The sequence below is a fragment of the Mustela lutreola genome, chromosome 10 (genome assembly GCF_030435805.1).
Source record: "Mustela lutreola isolate mMusLut2 chromosome 10, mMusLut2.pri, whole genome shotgun sequence".
In the NCBI taxonomy this organism is placed as follows: Eukaryota; Metazoa; Chordata; class Mammalia; order Carnivora; family Mustelidae; genus Mustela; species Mustela lutreola.
The window spans coordinates 79,527,677-79,547,974 of NC_081299.1; the positions used below are offsets into that span (position 1 = coordinate 79,527,677).

General features: G+C 33.4%; 1 protein-coding gene across 4 annotated transcripts in view; it reads left to right on the forward strand.

Moving 5' to 3' along the window:
* The window catches only part of FNBP1L (formin binding protein 1 like), a 100,723-nt gene extending 81,157 nt beyond the window's left edge, over nucleotides 1-19,566 (forward strand). For 2 of the 4 annotated variants that reach the window (XM_059134876.1, XM_059134878.1), the window contains exons 10-14: nucleotides 8,673-8,782; nucleotides 11,354-11,486; nucleotides 11,859-11,953; nucleotides 14,054-14,202; nucleotides 15,855-19,566. In XM_059134876.1, coding sequence (XP_058990859.1) covers nucleotides 8,673-8,782; nucleotides 11,354-11,486; nucleotides 11,859-11,953; nucleotides 14,054-14,202; nucleotides 15,855-16,033 — 666 coding nt within the window. In that variant the 3' untranslated portion in view covers nucleotides 16,034-19,566. Of the gene's footprint in view, nucleotides 1-1,218; nucleotides 1,378-6,190; nucleotides 6,206-8,672; nucleotides 8,783-11,353; nucleotides 11,487-11,858; nucleotides 11,954-14,053; nucleotides 14,203-15,854 lie in introns of all 4 variants that reach the window. The other 2 variants (XM_059134879.1, XM_059134877.1) reach the window with 2 other exon arrangements.
* The last annotated feature ends 732 nt before the right edge of the window (nucleotides 19,567-20,298 follow it).

Here is a 20,298-nt window from a genome sequence, read left to right on the forward strand (position 1 = left end):
TTTCTGGATTTAACAATTGAACATCACTTGATAAGTAAAAGTATTAAATAGTTAATATCTCATGAGTTATATGCTTTTGAAATTTCACTTGTTTATAGTTTCAGTCAGAATTTCTAAGGAGTCTTTATGATCTAACTGTAAGACCACTAAAATTGCAGTTTCTCTATTAGAATGAATGGGTGACCATAGCAAAAATAAATGTCACGTTAGGTTTTATAGATTATACTAATAGTTATTTTTATCATTCAGGTAAATATTTAATGGGAAGGGCTCAATGTTTGTGGTTATTGGAGGTTAAAGTCTCTAGTTTACTAAGAGATCCACACTCTTCTTGTTGGAATCCATTTTTTGATGTGTTGTATATGTTAGATAAATCTAGCTCAACAGATGAGTGCTAGATGAGTGCTTAATCTTACCAATTTAGTGTTTATAACGGTGTCTATCTAGTTTGAGAATAGATATGTACTTTTAATCAGATATGCTCTTCTAAAGTACACATGATTGTAATTCATTTTTCTGCTCTTGACATAAGAATGTGCATAAATATAACTCAAATTATAATATACCTATAAATATCTTTAGAAATGCACTTAGAATTAATTCAATCATTATTCATGCTTTTAATAATATTTTCCAGGTGAGAAGTTGAGAGGTGAGACTTTTTAAAAAGTCAAATCAAAGTAGATGGAGCTTAGAAAAATAAGGACTACTGATTTTTTTTTTTAATGAGTTGTAATGAGGATGAAATAGAAACAGTCTGAGAGAAAAACCACAAATGTAATGAAATTTGCCTATTTGTGATAATAGTTGCAGTTTTAATATTTTAATAAACATTACCTATTTAGATAACTTTACCTGTAGCTGCCACCTTTATCTCTGACAAGTACAGGATAAGTATAACCAATTAGGTAGTGCTAATATTCTAGAAACCAGAAGAGAATTTTTTTATGTAGGTCATATTGCTCTAACATTATAATTTGTGTACTCTATATTTCTAATGTCAGCTTGTAAAAAGTGATCAAATGAAATGGTACATTTTTTAAAGTAAATTTGACTTTTTAAAATGACAGTTTTGGCAAAACTATGTTAATTCTCTTATTTTTATAGAAAACTTTGAGATTTATTTTGTGAAAAGTATGTTGCCAAAAATAGAATTTTCATTTAGGAAAAAACTATGCACATTTGGCTTATTGATTCCTTTCTTTATTTCCATATTAGCCACAGTCCCCACCCTTAACCCCTACTAGTTTATTCACATCCAGTACTCCTAATGGGTCCCAGTTTCTCACATTCTCCATTGAGCCCGTGCATTATTGTATGAATGAAATAAAAACAGGGAAGCCCAGAATTCCTTCTTTCAGAAGCCTCAAAAGAGGGGTAAGTTTAATAATGGGTTAAAATGCATGATGGCCTATTGTGTGTGTAGTGTGGCTTTTAATACTCTCCACCCTCATTATAAGGCTCTCTCCTGTAAATATGCAGTTTAAAAACACCACAGAATTAAGTATAGCTACCCTCAAGTTAAAAACAACTCCTCTTTATAACATTTGAAATGCTCAACCATAAAAGAATGGTATTATAAAGAGGGTGCTGGGTACAATCATATTAGCTATTTTTTGTTTATGTGAAATCATATGTCCACCATTGTCTTGTAATGTATTTACATTTTTAAGACTTTCAGTAATTTGTCACTGGAGTTACTCATGCAATAATTTGTCACTAATAATGACTTCTGCCAATTTATATTTTGTTGACAATAAAAAAATCACGTTCGATTTTAATTGCCCTACCTTTAGAAGTATAAAAACAGTTTCCAGTACTTAATTAAGGAAAGGCATGTTAAATATTAGTATTGTAGATCAAAGTAAGATAATACATTAGTAAGTATTTTGTAAATTAAAAAGCCTATAAAATACTAGATGTTGAGTAATGTTTATGTGGAATTTGTGTTCTTGGACTAAACCAAAAGTACTTTATATCAGGATTTTTCCTTAAAAAAAAAAAAATTGGCCAGCCTTTGATGTTTACTTAAAACTGAAGATATTCCCTGTAAGTGAAAAATTTTAGAATAGTAAAATGCAATATTAAACTATTTTTTATCCATCTTTAAAATCTTATTTATTTATTTATTTAAGATTTTATTTATTTATTTAACACAGAGAGACCACAAGTAGGCAGAAAGTCAGGTAGAGGGAGGGGGGGGGAAGCAGGCTCCCTGCTGAGCAGAGAGCCCGATGTGGGGTTTGAGACCATGACCTGAGCCCGAGGCAGAGGCTTTAACTCACTGAGCCACCCAGGCGCCCCTACACTATTTTTTTAGCAACAGCTGTTATAGAAGTGATAAATATTAGTGTTACTCCATTATGTCAGTGAAGCTAATTTCTCTTATTTATGTTTGATTTTAAGGTTGTGTTTATAATGTTCATAGCTCACAATTTAGATATGTTTATGAAATTTAAGCATTTGTTTGGACATATGAAAAACATAGGTTTGAAAGCCCACAGGTGAGAACTCTTGAGTCTATCAGTGCCATAAGAAATCTAATCATTAGTGGTGATAAACTATAGTTGGGCTCTTGTTTTTGCTGCCCACTCTCCCCCCACTGTCTTTTCTCCTCCCTTTCTCTCTGTCTTCCTTCTTTGTTTTTGTGTCTTCTCTTTCCTTCTCTGTCTAGCCTGTCTGGTTTTAATACATTTTATAGTCTTTTCTACAAATTGCTTTAGTTGAGTTTCTCTTTGGGCCATATGCAGAGCAAGATATATTTGTTTAGGGCAGGATTACATTATTCTCTGCATTTTCATTAAAACAATATGACAAACTGAAGTGATTGTCAGTAATGCAGCAGATGTGTTCTAGTGTATGGTGTCCCTTTTTGGACTTCCTTTTTTCCTGTAATGTCATGAATATTTTTACATCTATCTTACCTAATTCTGTGTGTGAATGATACAGGTAATTAACGACTTTCTGAAAAGTCTCTAGGAATGAGTCTGTATTATACTTACAAGCAGTATAGGTACCTGTATTCATTTTTAAAAGCCCTTAACACTTCTTTGAAGGACTTTTAAGACATCATACTTGGGATTTCTGTTGATTGAGTTATGCAGGTAGAATTCCCATCTTTATTCTCTATGATGATTTAGACTTAATTAAATTCTGTTACATAAATCTTGCAAAATTACTATTTATAGCTATAGCTTTGTATACACCAAGTCTATCAGACCCAGTTACAGTAATCTATACTGTATAGTTATAGAAATAGGAAATAAATATAGTTCTGTGGAAAAGTTTAGGAAGTTAAAACTGAGCTCTAGAGAAAGAAGTTTAAATATGTGACATCTTCATTTTTAAGGTAGAATTTTATAAGCTGTAGAACTTAAAAGTATCTGCTTAGCCATTATTTGTCTTATTTACGCTTACTGCTTTAATTTTAAATATTAGTACATTGTTCTGGGGGGGGCCAGTTCCAGAAGGCCAAAATCTTCCTCCTCTTATTATTAGTTTTCATACCAAGGGAAAAGCAACATGGAAGGTAGAAAATATGGCAGATAAATTAACTCTAGGGGATTAGAGGATAGAGCAGAAAACAAAGTTTATTATTATTGAGAAATTTTTCATTTTGGTATTTGGTAGTTTATCAGATTCTATTTCAAAATTAACTTGTAGAATATTTTTCTGCCACTGAAGAATTTTCTCAATGTAGAAAAATTGAAAAAGAAGAGAAGCTTTAAAAAGCCAGATTTACATGTCAGTCCATTAAGCTTACAAAGTAAGTCTTAAGATTTCTTAAAGCAGAAGAGTTGGACCGTTCAAATCAGAAACTCTTGTTTTGAACTATGTTTGCTACATTGTTTTTCCTAAATACCTCCTTTTGGCTTTCCTAAAAAATTATAATTTCTTTTTCTTCTTTTCTTTCTTTCTTTCTTTCTTTCTTTTAAATTAAACCTAGTTGTGTAGTTCCTGATATTTTTAAGGGTATGAGAAATGTTACATTGGACTGATGTTTTTGACCAATAGACCTTTTCTGAGGGCTGGTGGTGTATAATTTCCTTCTGTGACATCAAGACCTAACCATTAGTGGTTAGGTGGACCATTACTTTGGTGCACACATAAAATTAACTACTTCATATAGAAACAAATAATTTTACTCTGTAACTATTTGAGATTTCTGTGTAATCCTTTTTTGGAGGGGAAGATTTATCTAGCAATAGTAAGTCCATGTTTTCTATCTAAATTATTCATGATCTGAAAAACCTAAAGTCATATTTGTATGCTTTTATTTATTCAGAATATAGTTATCAGGATTTCCCTATCTTTAAATGAAATACATATAATAATTATAATAGCCTGATTTCCTTTTTAGTTCCTTTGTGTATTTATTAAGGTATGGGGATTTATGAAATTTTCTAGTTATAGGTACATGATAATTGTTTATGAGAGTAAGAGGGTATTTATGCATTGAACATGAATCACTTAAAAAATATTTTGATGTATTTCTAATATTTTTACAAAGAACTTGTATTTTGTATCTCCAAATCTAAGATTATTGAACTATAAATTAATCTTCTAATTGATAAGAAACTAGATTAACCTAAAACTGAAGCATTTGATACTTCAGTTATAATCATCTTAATGTTTTCTTTAAAACATATTACTATAGAAACTGGAAAAATAATTTTTATTTCACTTAAATTTAGCTGGGGAAAATTATAACAGATAAATTAAAATACTTAACATATTTTGCTTCTTGTGTTCTGTATAATTTTGTATTAATAAAATTAAAGATTGTGAATATCTTTTTAAAATTTAATCCTTTTAATATTTTTATCAGGAATTTTGTGATACCAAAATAAGTTGTGGTTTTGTTCCCTGAAACTACTGACAGTCTAAAGAATGTTAAGCTTAATTTGGAAAGATAATGAATAATAAATGTCATCTTTCTTATCATCATAACCATCAGTATATATAGCTAATTCATTGGAGATAAGGGGTAGATATTTTTGTCAGTTATTTATTAATGTTCAGCTTTTTTTATTTGAAATTCTACCTGACATCCCCCACGTTTTCTAAAACATGATGATTTAGAAAATAGGGAAAAATAAATTTCAGAGGTTGTGAACCAAACACATTGAATGTGAAAATTAATTTTTTAAAGCTATATTGCGTATTATGGGTCACAAGGGGTGCGTGTGTGTGTATGTGTGTGCGTGCGTTAGCGTGCACATGTGTGCACACGTGTTTACTGGGAGTGCTTGAGAGATGCGATGCCAGTTGCTAACCCACATAATGTGGCGTGTGTGTGTGTGTGTGTGTACACACACACACACACACACATACACATTAGTGGTATATATACTGTATGAGAGCATTCTGGCTGTCATTTCATATTTTGAGAAATTGTATCCAGTTTTCTAAAAATTGCCATTATATTTTTAGTGCTGCTTATTGAACATACGGATTTCAGAATAAAATTTGAAAAATAGAAACTTGATCTTCAAAGAAACATTTACCCCATATAGTTGTGTCTATTAGGAAATATGTATGGGAAACTTGAGTCTGGGTGACTCCGTTACTATTTTGATAATATAATTTTCTTTAAAAAAAACCCTTAAAACTAAAGTAGAAATGTTACCCTTATCTACCCTTGACATATTTAAATTCAAAATTTTGAATTTTATTTGAACTAAATTTGGAATTTATTTGAAATTTATTTTGAACTATAAAAATCCTGTGATGGTATTTTGTTTAATGCATTGGGAAGAGCCTTTCTTTTTTTAATACTTCATATAAGATTTCTTTTAAATGGCCAATAGTAGATCTTTATATTTAGCTCTTCAGATATTAGTATTTTGAGAATAAAGAGCTATATAAGTGAATCTACTTATAGAAAAGATTATCTTTTAAAGAAGAAAATAAATGATTACTAATCAAATGATTTCTGTTTTGGGTTTTAGTTGCATTTAGAAAATATCTGCCCATTATCATCAGTGTATTTTTTTTTTTTTTTGCAAGTAATTTACTTTCCCCAACATGTGCTTTAAAATTGTTTTTCTGGCATAATTGTTTGGATTGTGAAATGTTCATGATTTATTTTAATACTGTAAAAAAAAAAGTATAAGTTACTGCATCTTCTGTATTATGATTTCATGTGAATAATTTACCATTTCTTTCTGTTTTCCATTGAACTATTCAGTGGTCGGTGAAGATGGTAAGCCTTATGTGCTGATCTATATACTGTGCCAACATTAAATAATTTCAAAACTTTTTTTTTTAATTCAAAATAAGTGGTAAGGTACAACCGCACATTTTCACCTTGTATGCGTCTTTTTTTTTTTTATAATTCATTCCATAGTCCAATATATGCCAGTATCTCTTGATGTCATAAAATTAAATAATGTGATTAACTGTAATCAACCCATTACGTTCTTAAATGTTACTGAGTGGAGTCCTTGTCATGTTAACGGAGCGTAAAATTATAGTTAATCATTATTTTAAAGTTATGTGGTAGAACAAAAGTTCATATTTTTACAGATGGAAAATTAAAAATAATTTTTCTTAACATCTTTTAAAATTGTATAAATTTTTATTTCTAGTTTATCTTAAGAATCATTAGATTTTCAAAACAGTAAGAAAGAAAATTTCCTACTAATTTCATTAGAGAATCCGTGCTTTCTTCTTCTGTACTACTGAATGGGAATAAAAGCACACATAACCTAAATTTTGTGTGTGTGTGTGTGTGTGTGTAGTGTATGTGTGTGATGGTCCTTTATACATTTCAGACACATTAATGGAACTACATTGTGAAGACCTAACCCCCAAATCTTTGCTTGCATAGTTTCTTATTTTTGGAAAATAGACCACTCTCTTTCAAACCACTTAATTTCAGACTGGTAGTCTGTCCTTTTAGAAATTAATTCCCTTGTAGTAGGAAGAGTTGTAAAATGCCTCAGAGGTCTTTATATCTATAGGAAGTAGCATGTTTAGTTCTCATATTCTGTAAAAGAACAGGTTATAGTGTCAAAATGAGATATCAGAAATGCAAGTATCCATTGTGTAATAAATTTGAGAACAAGGTTTAATTAGGGGTAAGTAGAAATCTGGAAGGTTTACTTATGGTAATTATGAGTTTATTGTAATACTACACAAAAACCACACTGAATTATATTTCTTCATTAAGTAGCTTTTCAGAATTTTTAAGAAATATTTTACAAATATAAATAATGAAGTTTTATCTTTGGCACATATATAATAGTTTTCAAAACCTGTACCTGAAATTAGGTTAAATCTGTCAGTTTACATTAGTAATTGACCACTAAATTTAAAGGCACCTTCTTTAAGAATTCTCCCATTCATTTAGTTAGGTCAGATTTAGTTGATTGACAGATTCTTTTTTCTGCTACCTGGTAGATTAAAGAACAAAAATTACAGACAAGATACTCTGCCTTTTTAAAGGCAAGCTTGTTAAATATCCATAATGTATGGGCCACTTGGGGAAAATTCTGGAGATTCTGTTTATTAATTAAATGTTACCTTTGATCATGGCTCTATCCTAAAAGTGAGTTTTTTTAAAGTCAAGGAAGTATTCTTACAGATGGTGAAATAAAGCTACTTAGCATATGTTATATGCATAAGTGGCCTAAAGAGCAAGGATGCATTTCATTTCAACGATACTTGGAAAATTGAACTGGCATATTCCTAAAATCACCAAAAAAAAAATGTTATCAGTTTTTGGAGTGTATAAAAACTTAAGATGTAAATATGGGTTTATAGTAAATGGAATCAGTAGTTGCTAATATTGGCTCTGTTGTGTAAGCAAGCTCTAATAAGACAAATAAGAGTGACATGATTAACACTTGAGAAAGACATAATTTGAATCAGAAGTTTACATCTAAATACTAGTACTTTTTCTTAAATGATAGTTTCTTGAATATTAAAACATTAAAAAATTTTCAAACATCAAGCATCTTTCCTAAAGAACGAGATCCCATCTCTTTTTGGATTATAACTTTCTTTCAGGAATAACTGAGGGTTGTTACTAGGTTGTACAAAAGGATAATGAATATTTCCTTATTAGAATAATTTCTTATATTTCACACAGGGGATAGTTCTACCTTTTGTTTTTTAATAATCAGGTATGTTTTGGTTCTAAAGAGTGGCTTAATAAATGTAATTATTGAAAGGTTATTCAATATCAAAATATATTTCACCAATTAGATTATCTTCATGAGGTAAGTTGCTTATTTCTATAAATTTTCATATTTGCAGTCAACATTTGCAATATTTGATTTGGCAATGTGCTGTTATCTATAAAACAATTTGTATAGGTGAGAAATGTTACGTGTTTCCATTTTTTTGTTGTTGCCGTAAGAAGGTTCATATGTATTTATCTTAACTGCCAAGACCTGAAAATAATCTGATAGTGGTCATTACAATTTTCTTCATCTGGTTACATCTTTACCTATTCTATTTTATGACTTTATAAACTGACTGGAATTTGAGCTCTTTCTTCAATACAGTTGTTTTAATCAACATACATATCTGTTACGATTTCTTAAAAAGAGTTGTTTGGGGGGCTAATTTGAAATTAAACTTAAAATTGATATGTATTTTTATTTTATAGTGAATATATTTAAAAAATAAAATGTCCTGAAAATGTCTTTTATAATGATTTTCAGGGCCCAGCACTAGAAGATTTCAGTCATCTGCCACCAGAACAGAGACGTAAAAAGCTGCAGCAGCGCATCGATGAACTTAACCGAGAGCTACAAAAAGAATCAGACCAAAAGTATTTTCCATTAAGTCTTTTCTACCATATTATTCTTTAAGAGGTTGACTCTCAATGATGTGTTTAAATGTGATGTATGAAGGTTTAAAAATCATATATCCTAATTGAAATACCTTTTGAGGGAAAAGTAGACTCCTAAACTTTGAAAAATTTTATGGTTGCCATGTCACAGGTAATAATGAAATGTTAGTTTCTTAGGTTGCAGCTTACCCCTTGGATGCCAGTAGTCTATATTTGTGCTTTCCTAATATTGCAGAATAGTTTGAGGATTCATTTTCAAAATCGTTTCACCAGCACTAACCATCTCTTACACTTTGATACATTTCATTTTGCTTCGATATATACATTGAGTTCAGTCAAAACCTAAAGTTTTAATTATTTTGTTTGCAACAAATAATACTTATTACTTACAGCTTCAGATTCATTGATTTGAAGCTGTAATTTTTTTTCAATTTTATGTAAAGTTTCCTTTAGTTCTGTTTTGTTTTCATGAACAAATAGTTATGATGAATAAAGGGTTATTAAGTGAATTGGTACCTTACTATCTGCTTTTATACTGAAGATAAAATTGGAGCTTAAACTATAACATAAGTAATTGAAGGTTTTGGGGTTGTTTGTTTTTGTTTTTTTTTGCAGCTCAGGCAGTTTCATTCCAGATTTAGTGTTTTGTTTTGTTTTTCTTGTTATTGAAGTATAGTTGACACACAGTGTCACTTCAGTTTCAGGTGTAGAAGTGATTAAAGTTTTGATCTTAAGAGTTGTACAATGGTGTGATAGTATACTTAATTGTAAATTAAATATTGTAATGTAGTCAATTCTCATTATTTATAGTAGTTATATTCTATAAAGTCACTGTGAATAGTGAAGTACAGGTTTAAGCTCCAGTTAGCCTCTGGTCACATTTTTATCAACTGATCAATTGTAACTTTATTTTGTTTTGTTTTGTTTGAAGATTTTATTTATTTGAGAAAGAATGAGTGGGGGGGGAGGGGCAGAAGGAGAGGGAGAGGGAAATCTGAAGCAGACTCCTGGCTGAGCATGGAGTCCAACACAGGGCTTGATCCCAGGACCCTGAGATCATGACCTGAGTTGAAATCAGGAGTCAGATACTTAACCCACTGAACTGCCCAGATTATAACCCTGTTTTATATATGTTTCTTTTTGAAGACACATAATTTAATATATACTGTTCATTCACTAACTTGAACTCAGGCCCAGTAGCACTGTAACTCATGCATTTAAAAGCCTGTCTAACCACATGTATTTTCTCGATAAGGCACCTCACAGCCTCCTTGCACTTAGAAGCACTAGATAATACTTCACCACACTTAAGGGCTTATTTTAAAAAGAAAAATGAACAAAGAGCACACAGTTAAAGAAACATGGCACTAGGTGGACAACAAAAAGGATACCTGTTCAGGGTGTCTAGAACTAGGTAAGAAGGAAGACTGGAGATTTGAGTATCCTCTGAAGTTAGTAAGAGTCAATTATATCTCAATAAGACTAGAAAACAAAAACAAGAGACATTTTCAAAAATGAATGTAGGATGAGGTGAGAAGAAACGTTTATCATTTTATGTAACATACATTTAGAGTTTGAACAGCAGTAGAGAAGAACCAGAGAGGGAGATGAGATAGTAGAGGTGAGAAGGGAAAGAAAATGGAACCTCCAAGAAATCAGGGTGGAAAAGATTATTAGAGTGTTAGTCAGTAATGTCAGATATTAGAGGGAGTCACAGAGTGCTGATTGAGGTATAACTGGCAGTGATATGATTAGAGAAATGAAGAAGAGATGAATGAACTGGGAGAGGGACAGGTGGAAGATGGCATTCCTATTTCTAGCATAGTTGAGTGGGAGGACAAAGATGCTGTGATTTAAGATGAGGCACACTGAGGAATGTATGACTGCATGGGGATATAATGAATTTGATTTCAGAAGCGAATTTAAGAATATTGAAAAATGGGGCGGCCTGGGTGGCTCAGTGGGTTAAGCCGCTGCCTTCAGCTCAGGTCATGATCTCAGGGTCCTGAGATCGAGTCCCACATCGGGCTCTCTGCTCAGAAGGGAGCCTGTTTTTCTCTCTCTCTCTCTCTCTGCCAGCCTCTCTACCTACCTGTGATCTCTCTCTGCCAAATAAAAATAAATAAATAAATAAAAAAAATAAAATCTTAAAAAAAAAAAAAAGAATATTGAAAAATATTTTTCCAGGCCTTAATTTAACCTATATATGTACAAAGACATACATAATATATATACACACACATACACACAATAAACATATATACAGTATGTATTTATACTATGTATAAAATCTTATAAATGAGAAGCAAGAAATTAGAAATCTATTTTTTTATTCCAAATATTTGATAAGACAGTCTCCATAAATTACTTACTCTGTATACATTATATTATCATCTTTATGCAGGTTATCTTTAGCTGGTAATGTTTGACTAAATTTAAAGAGATGGGACTCTTAAGATCAGGCTATGTGAGATTCACCAGAATCATTCCAGGTATGTTTACCTGGAAACATAAGAAGTGAATATTCTGTGACTTCCTTCCCATTTCCAGAGAAGCACTCAACAAAATGAAAGACGTGTATGAGAAAAATCCACAAATGGGGGATCCAGGGAGTTTGCAGCCTAAATTAGCAGAGACCATGAATAATATTGACCGCCTACGAATGGAAATCCATAAGAATGAGGTAGGTTCGTTTTGCAGTTGTCTAAGGTAAAATCATTTTTATAAACTTCATTATGATAGGTTGGTTTTTGCTACAATTTCATCTTCAAATTTTTATTTAATTTTAGGGTGTATGGTCTAAAAGGGATCATTATAGTGTATAATCTTTAGAATTAGTTTCTCATTCAAGTTTTTCTTAATTAAAACTATGTGAAACTAAACCTGCTTTTCTTACCCCCTGTAAAGTTGGTCATTGATCAAACCAGAATAAAGGTTTCCCTTCTTTAAGAAATAGGTAATTATAAAAACTTAAAGCACATTTGAAATGTAGACTATCTTGGGAACTTTTAAAAATATTTATTGAGCTAAGTTTTACTTATTTTTTTTCCCTAAGGCTTGGCTCTCTGAAGTTGAAGGCAAAACAGGTGGGAGAGGAGACAGAAGACATAGCAGTGACATAAATCATCTTGTAACACAGGGACGAGAAAGGTCACTTTTTGCATTTTATGTGTATTTCTTCTTTTCCCTCAAATTTTTCTCACCTTTTTGTCCTAAAATTCATAGAGTTCTTCCCTGATTTAATAGGTTTGGTTTTTAATAACATTAGTTTTGTGAACTTAAATGACTTTCTGTTTCTTTACAGTAGCTACAGGTAAAAATATGAAATTTCCTATTAATGATCTGTATTAGATTGTCATGCATCCAAAAACAGAGATAGGAACAGAAAATTTGTGGAGCTACAGTCTGGAGGCATAGGCTCCTCTGACCTGGGAATATTCCAGGGTTTAGATGGAGTTGGGTGGCGTATGCCAAAGAAAAACTTAACTATTAAATTGCTCAAAGTTTTGTGAAGGAAAAAAAAAATCTGTATTGTTAGTTTGCATCACAGCTTCCGAAAGGCATTTTGCTAAGTTTCCATGTTTTCATACCATTTGTGATATTTCCCCCGCTGTGTATATGTCTTCTCCCACTCCTCCACTAACATCCAACAAATTAGGATTCTCTTTAGAGAGAATTTGAGAGATCTAGTATAAAATCTTGGCTTACTACTTAATTACAGTGCAATTTGAACAAGTTTGTTTTTAATAATCTGAGTCTGTTTCTTAAAATATAAAATAGAGATTAAAATACCTATCATACAGGGTTATTAGTAATAAATGAAATAATGTACGTAAAGCACCTTGTAGTAAAATACCTGGGAATAGTATGTGCTTGATAAATTTTAGTTCTTCCTTCTCTTTTCTTATGTTATCACTCTTGAAAGAGTACCTATCTTTAGTATCTCAAGAGATACTTAAAAATATACTGGTTTTTGTTACTAGGTAAAACCTAGATTAAAGTAATAGAATCTCTAGTTTGTGTTATTTAAGAACATGGCTTCCAAAGTGCTTTTAATTTCTATTCATACAGATTTCCCATTACCTTATTCAGTCATTTGATTCTTTAGCAAAATTATTAACACTTTTCTCTTTTTAAAAAAATTTTAAGAAAAAAATACCTTTGGATTACCTGTTCTTTTGAATTTTCTGAGTTTTACTAACTTCATTGTTGGCATGATTAATTGGAAGTTAACTTTATTAGGAGTCTTTTTGCTTTCAGGGACAGAATAAATACCCAAACTAAACTAAAAAGGGATTTTATTGGCTTGCTCTAGGGAGAGCTTGATCTAGCAACTCAGATGATAGAACTGTTTCTCTCCACCTTAGAGTTCTGCCTTCTCCTATGTTGGCTCCATTTGAAGTCTTCATATGATGAGCTTCCAGAGTTTGAGGCTCATATTTCTCCAGGTTCAAGTCCAGTAGAGAAGGCAGAGAGGGAGCTTCTCTTCAGTCCTAAAGAAAAGTCTCTGGGGTCTGTTCTACCTGATTGGGTTATAAACCTCTTCATGAACTGTTCACTCTGACCATACACGTGCTGTGCTGTGCTGAGACAGGCCTTTTGCAGTCAGGACAAAGCTCTGCCTGAAGCCTGGGAACTGAACATGGGTCTGGATGGGTCCCCTATGGAATTTTAGGGTTCTTTTGCCAAAAGAGGAGGTAATAAATCTGCAGTGATGAAAGACAAGTGTCCCCTCCATTTCTCCCATTTTATCTCTGGACCCAGTGATAGTGAGACGTACTTATGAATGCATGCCATATGCCTAGAACATTGTAATTTTTTAATTTCAGGAGATTCAACAAAGAAGTATTTTGTATTACCAGCAATTTATGTATATCATCAAGATTGAAGAGAATAAAGGCTTAATTTGAAACTGTGTCGTTGATATTTTTTTTTTTTTAATTTTTTTTTAAAGATTTTATTTATTTATTTGACAGAGAGAAATTACAAGTACACTGAGAGGCAGGCAGAGAGAGAGAGAGAAGGAAGCAGGCTCCCTGCTGAGCAGAGAGCCCGATGCGGGACTCGATCCCAGGACCCTGAGATCATGACCTGAGCCGAAGGCAGCGGCTTAACCCACTGAGCCACCCAGGCGCCCCTGTGTCGTTGATATTTAGTTCTCTGAATTGATCTGAGGAATTCAGCTTGTAGATAGCATAAAAAGTTCCCATGTTTGTGATATTTGATGAGGTATACTTTTATGTTTTATAGTCCCGAGGGAAGTTACACTGATGATGCAAACCAAGAAGTCCGGGGACCAACTCAACAACATGGTCACCACAGTGAGTTTGATGATGAATTTGAAGATGACGATCCTTTGCCTGCTATTGGACACTGCAAAGCTATCTACCCTTTTGATGGTATAATTTTCTGTTGTGTTTGATAAAAACTGGTTTCTTAAAGTCTACATACATTGAATCATGCACTTTAGTGTTCTTAGTTGTATAGTTCATTGTCAGCAAATTGTAATCCCAGCTCATTAGTATGAATATTTTTGTTTTAACTATATTACAAATAGAGGTTTTTCTTCAGTACATGACACTGAAAGAAAATTACTTGTGTTACAAGCATCCTAGTACAGATTTCATTTATCAACTTTGGTCGATAACAGAATTTAATTTCCCCCAGATATCTTAATAATACTACATGTACTCATCACAGGTGAAGCAGCTTGAGCATGTAGCTCAACCTGGGAAGTAAAAGGCTAGCAGATGCCACTTTAATCTCTTCCTTGTAACTTGCTATCATTGAGAGACAGGTACAAGGCACATGGCATAACTGAATGTCCCTATTATATTCAGACCCTGTAGGCTATATTTTCAAGTGAGAGAAGGAGAATATGGTTGCTTCTGACTATGCCGTCCTTCCCTTCTGATGGTTGGAGAACAGTCCCTGTGAGGGAAGGAAGACACTGTGATTCTCTCTTGGAGATTTTTTGTTGCCCTTCCCTCTCTTGGGACTGTGAAAAATCCTTTTCCTAAATTAACAGAGGAGCAGAGTAACACTTCCATAATCATTTGTTATAAAGTGGCATATGATTTAAGATCCTTACCCACCCATCCATTGTATTGATTTTAAAGTTGAATAAAGTTTTTAGTTACTCCTCATTCTGAGAAAGTAGTATTTAAGTTCTTGCTCTAACGTTACCTGGAGAATTTATCATATGTTAAATGAAGATTCATTATTGAAAACTGTTACTGCTAATCTGGTTGGAAGTGGTTGGTAGTGGAGAAGAAGGAGAGCCCTGAGTGGAGAAGGAGAGCCCGGAGTCTGAGGAGATTTCGAAGAAAGTTCATGCTTTGTGGCTATGACTATTCTGCCTCCACCATCAGCGGAATTGAACCTGTGTTTTTCTCTATTCCCTCTCCAAACTATATTCTTTTCTTCTTTCTTCCCACCCTCCAGTAATATTTTCCTGATCCATACATCATGAATTTTCTAGATAGCAGCACCACTCAAATTTGGGAAAGAAGGGGCACCTGGGTGGCTCAGTTGTCAAGCGTCTGCCTTTGTTTGGCTCAGGTCAAGACCCTGGGGTGCTGGGATCGATCCCCACATCGGGCTCCCTGCTCAGTGGGAAGTCTACTTCTCCCTCTCCACTCCCCACTGCTTGTATTCCCTCTTGTGCTGCCTTTTTCTGTCTTTTTCTCTTTTTCTGTCAAATAAATAAGTAAAATCTTTAAAAAAAAAAAAACTGGAAAGGAATTGAAGTAGTGAAATAAGAGTATCCTGTCAAAAACACACGTAATGTAGCTAAGATATTTCATCTGCTGCATTGGGGTGGGGGGTGATATCAATGCCAGTTTCCCAGGGTTATTGTGCATTTCCAGTGACATAATGTTTGTGAAAGTGTTGGTTAAACTAAAGCATCATAGAGCTGTTGCTAATGAGAGTTAGTGGGCTCTTGGTTCCAGGTACATTGAAGTCTAGTAGGTTTTCATGTTGTTTTGTATATTTGTAACTTTTATTTGAAGTTATTAATTATGTTTGTGCTATGAAAACTCTCATTTAGGACATAATGAAGGTACCCTGGCAATGAAAGAAGGTGAAGTTCTATACATAATTGAGGAAGACAAAGGTGATGGATGGACAAGAGCTCGGAGACAGAATGGTGAAGAAGGCTACGTTCCCACATCATACATAGATGTAACCCTAGAGAAAAACAGTAAAGGTGCAGTAACTTACATCTAAACTAACCAGGCAGTTTTGTGATGTGTATGACATAGGAATGATAACATAAAACAAAACACATGGGTGGGAAAACAAGAAAACTTAAAGGCATCCAAGATACATTGTTCACTATGTGAGCTGAGTGTAGGCTCGATCTTAAAGATGTGAATATTACTACCACAGGAAACTGTTCTCATGATGTTTTACCATTTGAATGACGTTGGTGTGAAGCTTTATTGATGTAAAGCTTTATTGGTGTAAAGCCTTTTGCTTTATGTCCTGCTGAAGTCTCTGTGAAAGATTTGTGTTTTTCTGCCTTATAAGTCATAGAATTTGATCTGTTGGGCAGGAATCCAGATATAGGAAGCCCTCCTCCTCCAACACACACTTTGCTTCATAAAACACAGTGACTGTAAGTGAATTCAGATAAGTAAAACTGCTCTGAAAGCTAACTCCCAAAAGAGTGGTTTAGCCTAGGAGTTTGAATTTTTGTAGCTGCAGTTTCCAGGAAGAAAAGTAATAGTTGGCTAATTGAAAAAATCAATACAGTCATTTTCGGTTTTCTCCCTATTCTTAGCTTTGTTTTCTTAAAGGAAGAAAACAAACACCTTGAGCATAAATCTATATTAGTTGTAGGCTAATCAAGAGACCTGTAAAAGAAATCAACCTGGTCTTGCTCTTATGTGAATAAAATGGAGTTTTTTTGAGACCTGAAAATATTTTCATCTAGTATACTAATAATTTTCAGTAATGTACAGTCTTCCTTCCAGATTAATACTTACAGTTTTTCATCTTGAAAAATGTCTTTTGGGAAATACCACTTTTGTGATGATTTAGCAATTATACATAGGAAAATAGATTCTAAATAAACTGAGAGGAAATCTTGAATGGAAGGAAAGTACTGGCAAATTTTTACTTTGAAAAGAAAAACCTTTTTTGACTAACTGGGTTGTAGGACTTTATCTGTATCACCATTTAGGACATTTCCTCATTTTAGCTCAATCATCAATTCAAGATTTTTTTTCAATTAATTTTAACAAGCATTTGTTTGAAAATGCTATGTAATCAAGGATTGTGCAGTGCTGGTCATGTGGGGAAGTAAAGCAAAGAAGCAATTAAGAGACTGGTCCTTAATTTTGCTCACGTCCAGATTTTTCTGGTGTTTTCACATAGCTGACTATTAAAATGATTTTAGACATTTGAGACAGACACTTTAAACTGAATACCCCTTTTGGTCTTACCAAAGGTCTTCAGTAATTGTTCTTTTTTTTTTCCTCCTGGACTACAGGTTCCTGAAGAGGGTTTCTGAGGAAATGGGCAAGATGTTGAAGGAGGTTACATGCAGCTGCTTTTAGGGGGAGGGTATTAAGTTGTCAGGTTCAGAGAGTGAGAGAAGCAAGTTGCATGAATGCATGCAGACATTTTTTTTTTTTTTTTTTACTAACTTCATTATCATTTCCATACATTGTTTTAAAGAATCATTGTTAATACTAGTCCTTAAATTCCTCATTCACAATTATTCACATAAAGGGAAAAAAGCCCAAAATGGCCAACTTTTTTTCCATTTGTTTTACTGATATTTAAGTCAGAAAAAACGTAAAGCTGTCATGAAATTTGTCTTACATTTGGCTGTCCCAACAGGACCGTCTATCCCAGCTCTGTTTTAATTGGCCTTTAGACCCATTGTCTTTTAGACCCCTTGCCATTTGTCAGCGTCTGCCTGCACCACCTCTGTGCTTGCTTAACATCCTGTTGCATGTCTAGAGCGACTGGGCTAGAGTTTTCAGGCATGTCTTTATAATCCCTTGTTCTTGTCAAAGTCTTTGTTTTGTTTTACATTTGTAGTGCAAGTCACTTTGTCAGACATCTCCAGCACTAATGTTTCCATCGTAGTATTCGTGTACCCTACTATAACTTCCCAACTGCAAACATTCCAGTTTTGGCATTATGAAGAAGTAGTTTGTGAATCTGAAGTATTTATGATAAGAAAAAGAAAACATCTCTGCTCTAGCCTACAGCCCAGTTGAAAGAACTCTGAAATGTAATACATCTTCACCTCAGTCTGAGAAGAATCTATAGTCAGCACTGAAATCCTGGCATAATAAACACAAGATACTCACCACCTCAAGACAAAGGACTGTTGTCAGAAGTCAGCTGCTTCCATTCAAATGCTGCCTTAAACTAGAGTGCCTAAATCTGTTGATTGCCAACACTACCACTACAGTATCCCACAAAGGGCTTTATGTGTCAGCTCAGTGCGACCTCCTTTAACTCGGCAGCGCTGCTGCGGATGCCGACCTAGCCTTGGTAGGTGGCTTTTAGAGCTCTACCATGTTTGATGGTGCATCTTCAAATTTATGCATCAAGCTAAAGACATGTCCAAGTCCATTTTACTTTATTCAGTGTTTTTATGAGAAGTTTTATGGACCCCCCATTGTGTTTTAATTTGGGGTGACCATGTTCTTATTTGATTATTACAACGATAGTCTTTCCAAGTGATGCTTTTGTTTGAACCAGATAAAGTTTAGTGAAACTTTGTAATGATCTATGTGCACTTTTACTTGTAAAATGGAAATTTCTGTATGTTTATACTTGTAAATATAATTGTCCTTAGTGCCCCTGTTGCTCATGTTGTCCTGCCTCACATTTGTGATTCTGTTAATGACTTGTATCTTAACAAATTTCTTAGTGGTGTTTAACAGGGAGATGGGCATGGGTTGGGGGGTTGGTATTTGTACCACAGAAGCTTCATTAATTTTGTTTGTTACTGTTTTGAGGGAAGAAAGAACATGAAATGGTCTGTGTATTATTGGATTTTAAGCAATATTTTAGAAGCTGTGTGACTGCTTTAATAATTTTTTCCCCAGTGTTATTTGAATCGTACTACCAGTTATACTGAAGCTGAATGACAATTGTGTGAAAGTTAATGCCTTCATAAGATCAAGTACACCCCTGTTACACAGCTGACATAAAATAGTGTATTACCTTTGAGGCTAGTAAACTATATAGCTTAGACTTTGAATCTCTTTACAGGGTTATTTATATAATGTGACATTATTCAGTACTGACAGACTACATAAAGTAGTTTTAAAATCTAGTGCTATTTTTATTTTAAAGGTTAGCAGTGAGGAGGAAATGTGATCTGGCTGTGTTTGTCCTCTGTACAAAGCCTGAAGTGCTTGTGTTTTTTTGGCTGACAGCCACAGAGGGCAAAGTTTAAGGTTTTCTTGTAAGGACTAACTGTTCTTTTCAAGCTACTGTTTGTTTTTCTCAAAGCAGGATTTGCTTCCGTAGGAGGCAGGGTCCTTCGCGTGGAATAGTGCAACCTGTACATGGGTTATTACAATAGGACAGACATTTGTACTTATACAGTTTAAATCATTCTTAAATCATTCTTAAATTTTGAACATGTGAATTGTCCAAAAGAAATCTTTAATTTTTCAGTAATTTTTACTCTTTTTGTGCACATGTTGATTTAATGGTAAATGCTTTGTTTAAGATCGTGTTCTCTGTTGAGAATATTTTCACAGAATAAAACAATCTTTTCATGGTCAGTTTAAGTTGTATAGTGTGTTATCTCTTATTCCTATGTGAACTAAGGAGATGTAATGATTTTGTTATTTGTTGTGCTGAATTCCTGATGATACAAAGTAGACAACAAGTTCCAGAAGTGGAAGTATCTGTGTTGGGTGACATTTTTTGCAAAGCAGTTTTGGAAATGTTTATTCTAGTTTTAGTTTCTTTGAAGCTTTCCTAAAGGTAAGAAAAACTGTTTCTCTTTTAGAGTAATTTTAAATTGAGTGTAATAATTTGGATCTTTTAATCTCTATTTTACCATAGCTATGTTGCACAGACTTTCCTTTTACACCATCTTATCCTCTGCATCCCTAGAAAGTGTCACTGTACCATAGACTGATCTGTCCACATGCTGGTCAGCATTTACTGTGCTTCTCCTTGAATTCCTGGTCAGAGAGCACCTGTATCCTCCTGGCATTTCAAAGCATGGGAAGGTAGTGTTTGTCACAGTAGTGTCATATCTGACATTTTAGGAAGTCTTAATTTCAGAAGGCTCAGCTTTTTAAAAGGGGAAATATGAAACCATGACTGTTAACTTCTAGAAACCCTAGAAAATACTAAAACTCTGGGTTGATCCTGAATAATAACAGGTTGTAATTGTTGTGATTAGAATTTAGAGATCCATGCTGAGCTTGGAAGTATGGACACATACAAAATAGCAGGAAAATGGTATCAACAACAAAAACTCAAAACAATGAGAAGGGCTTTTA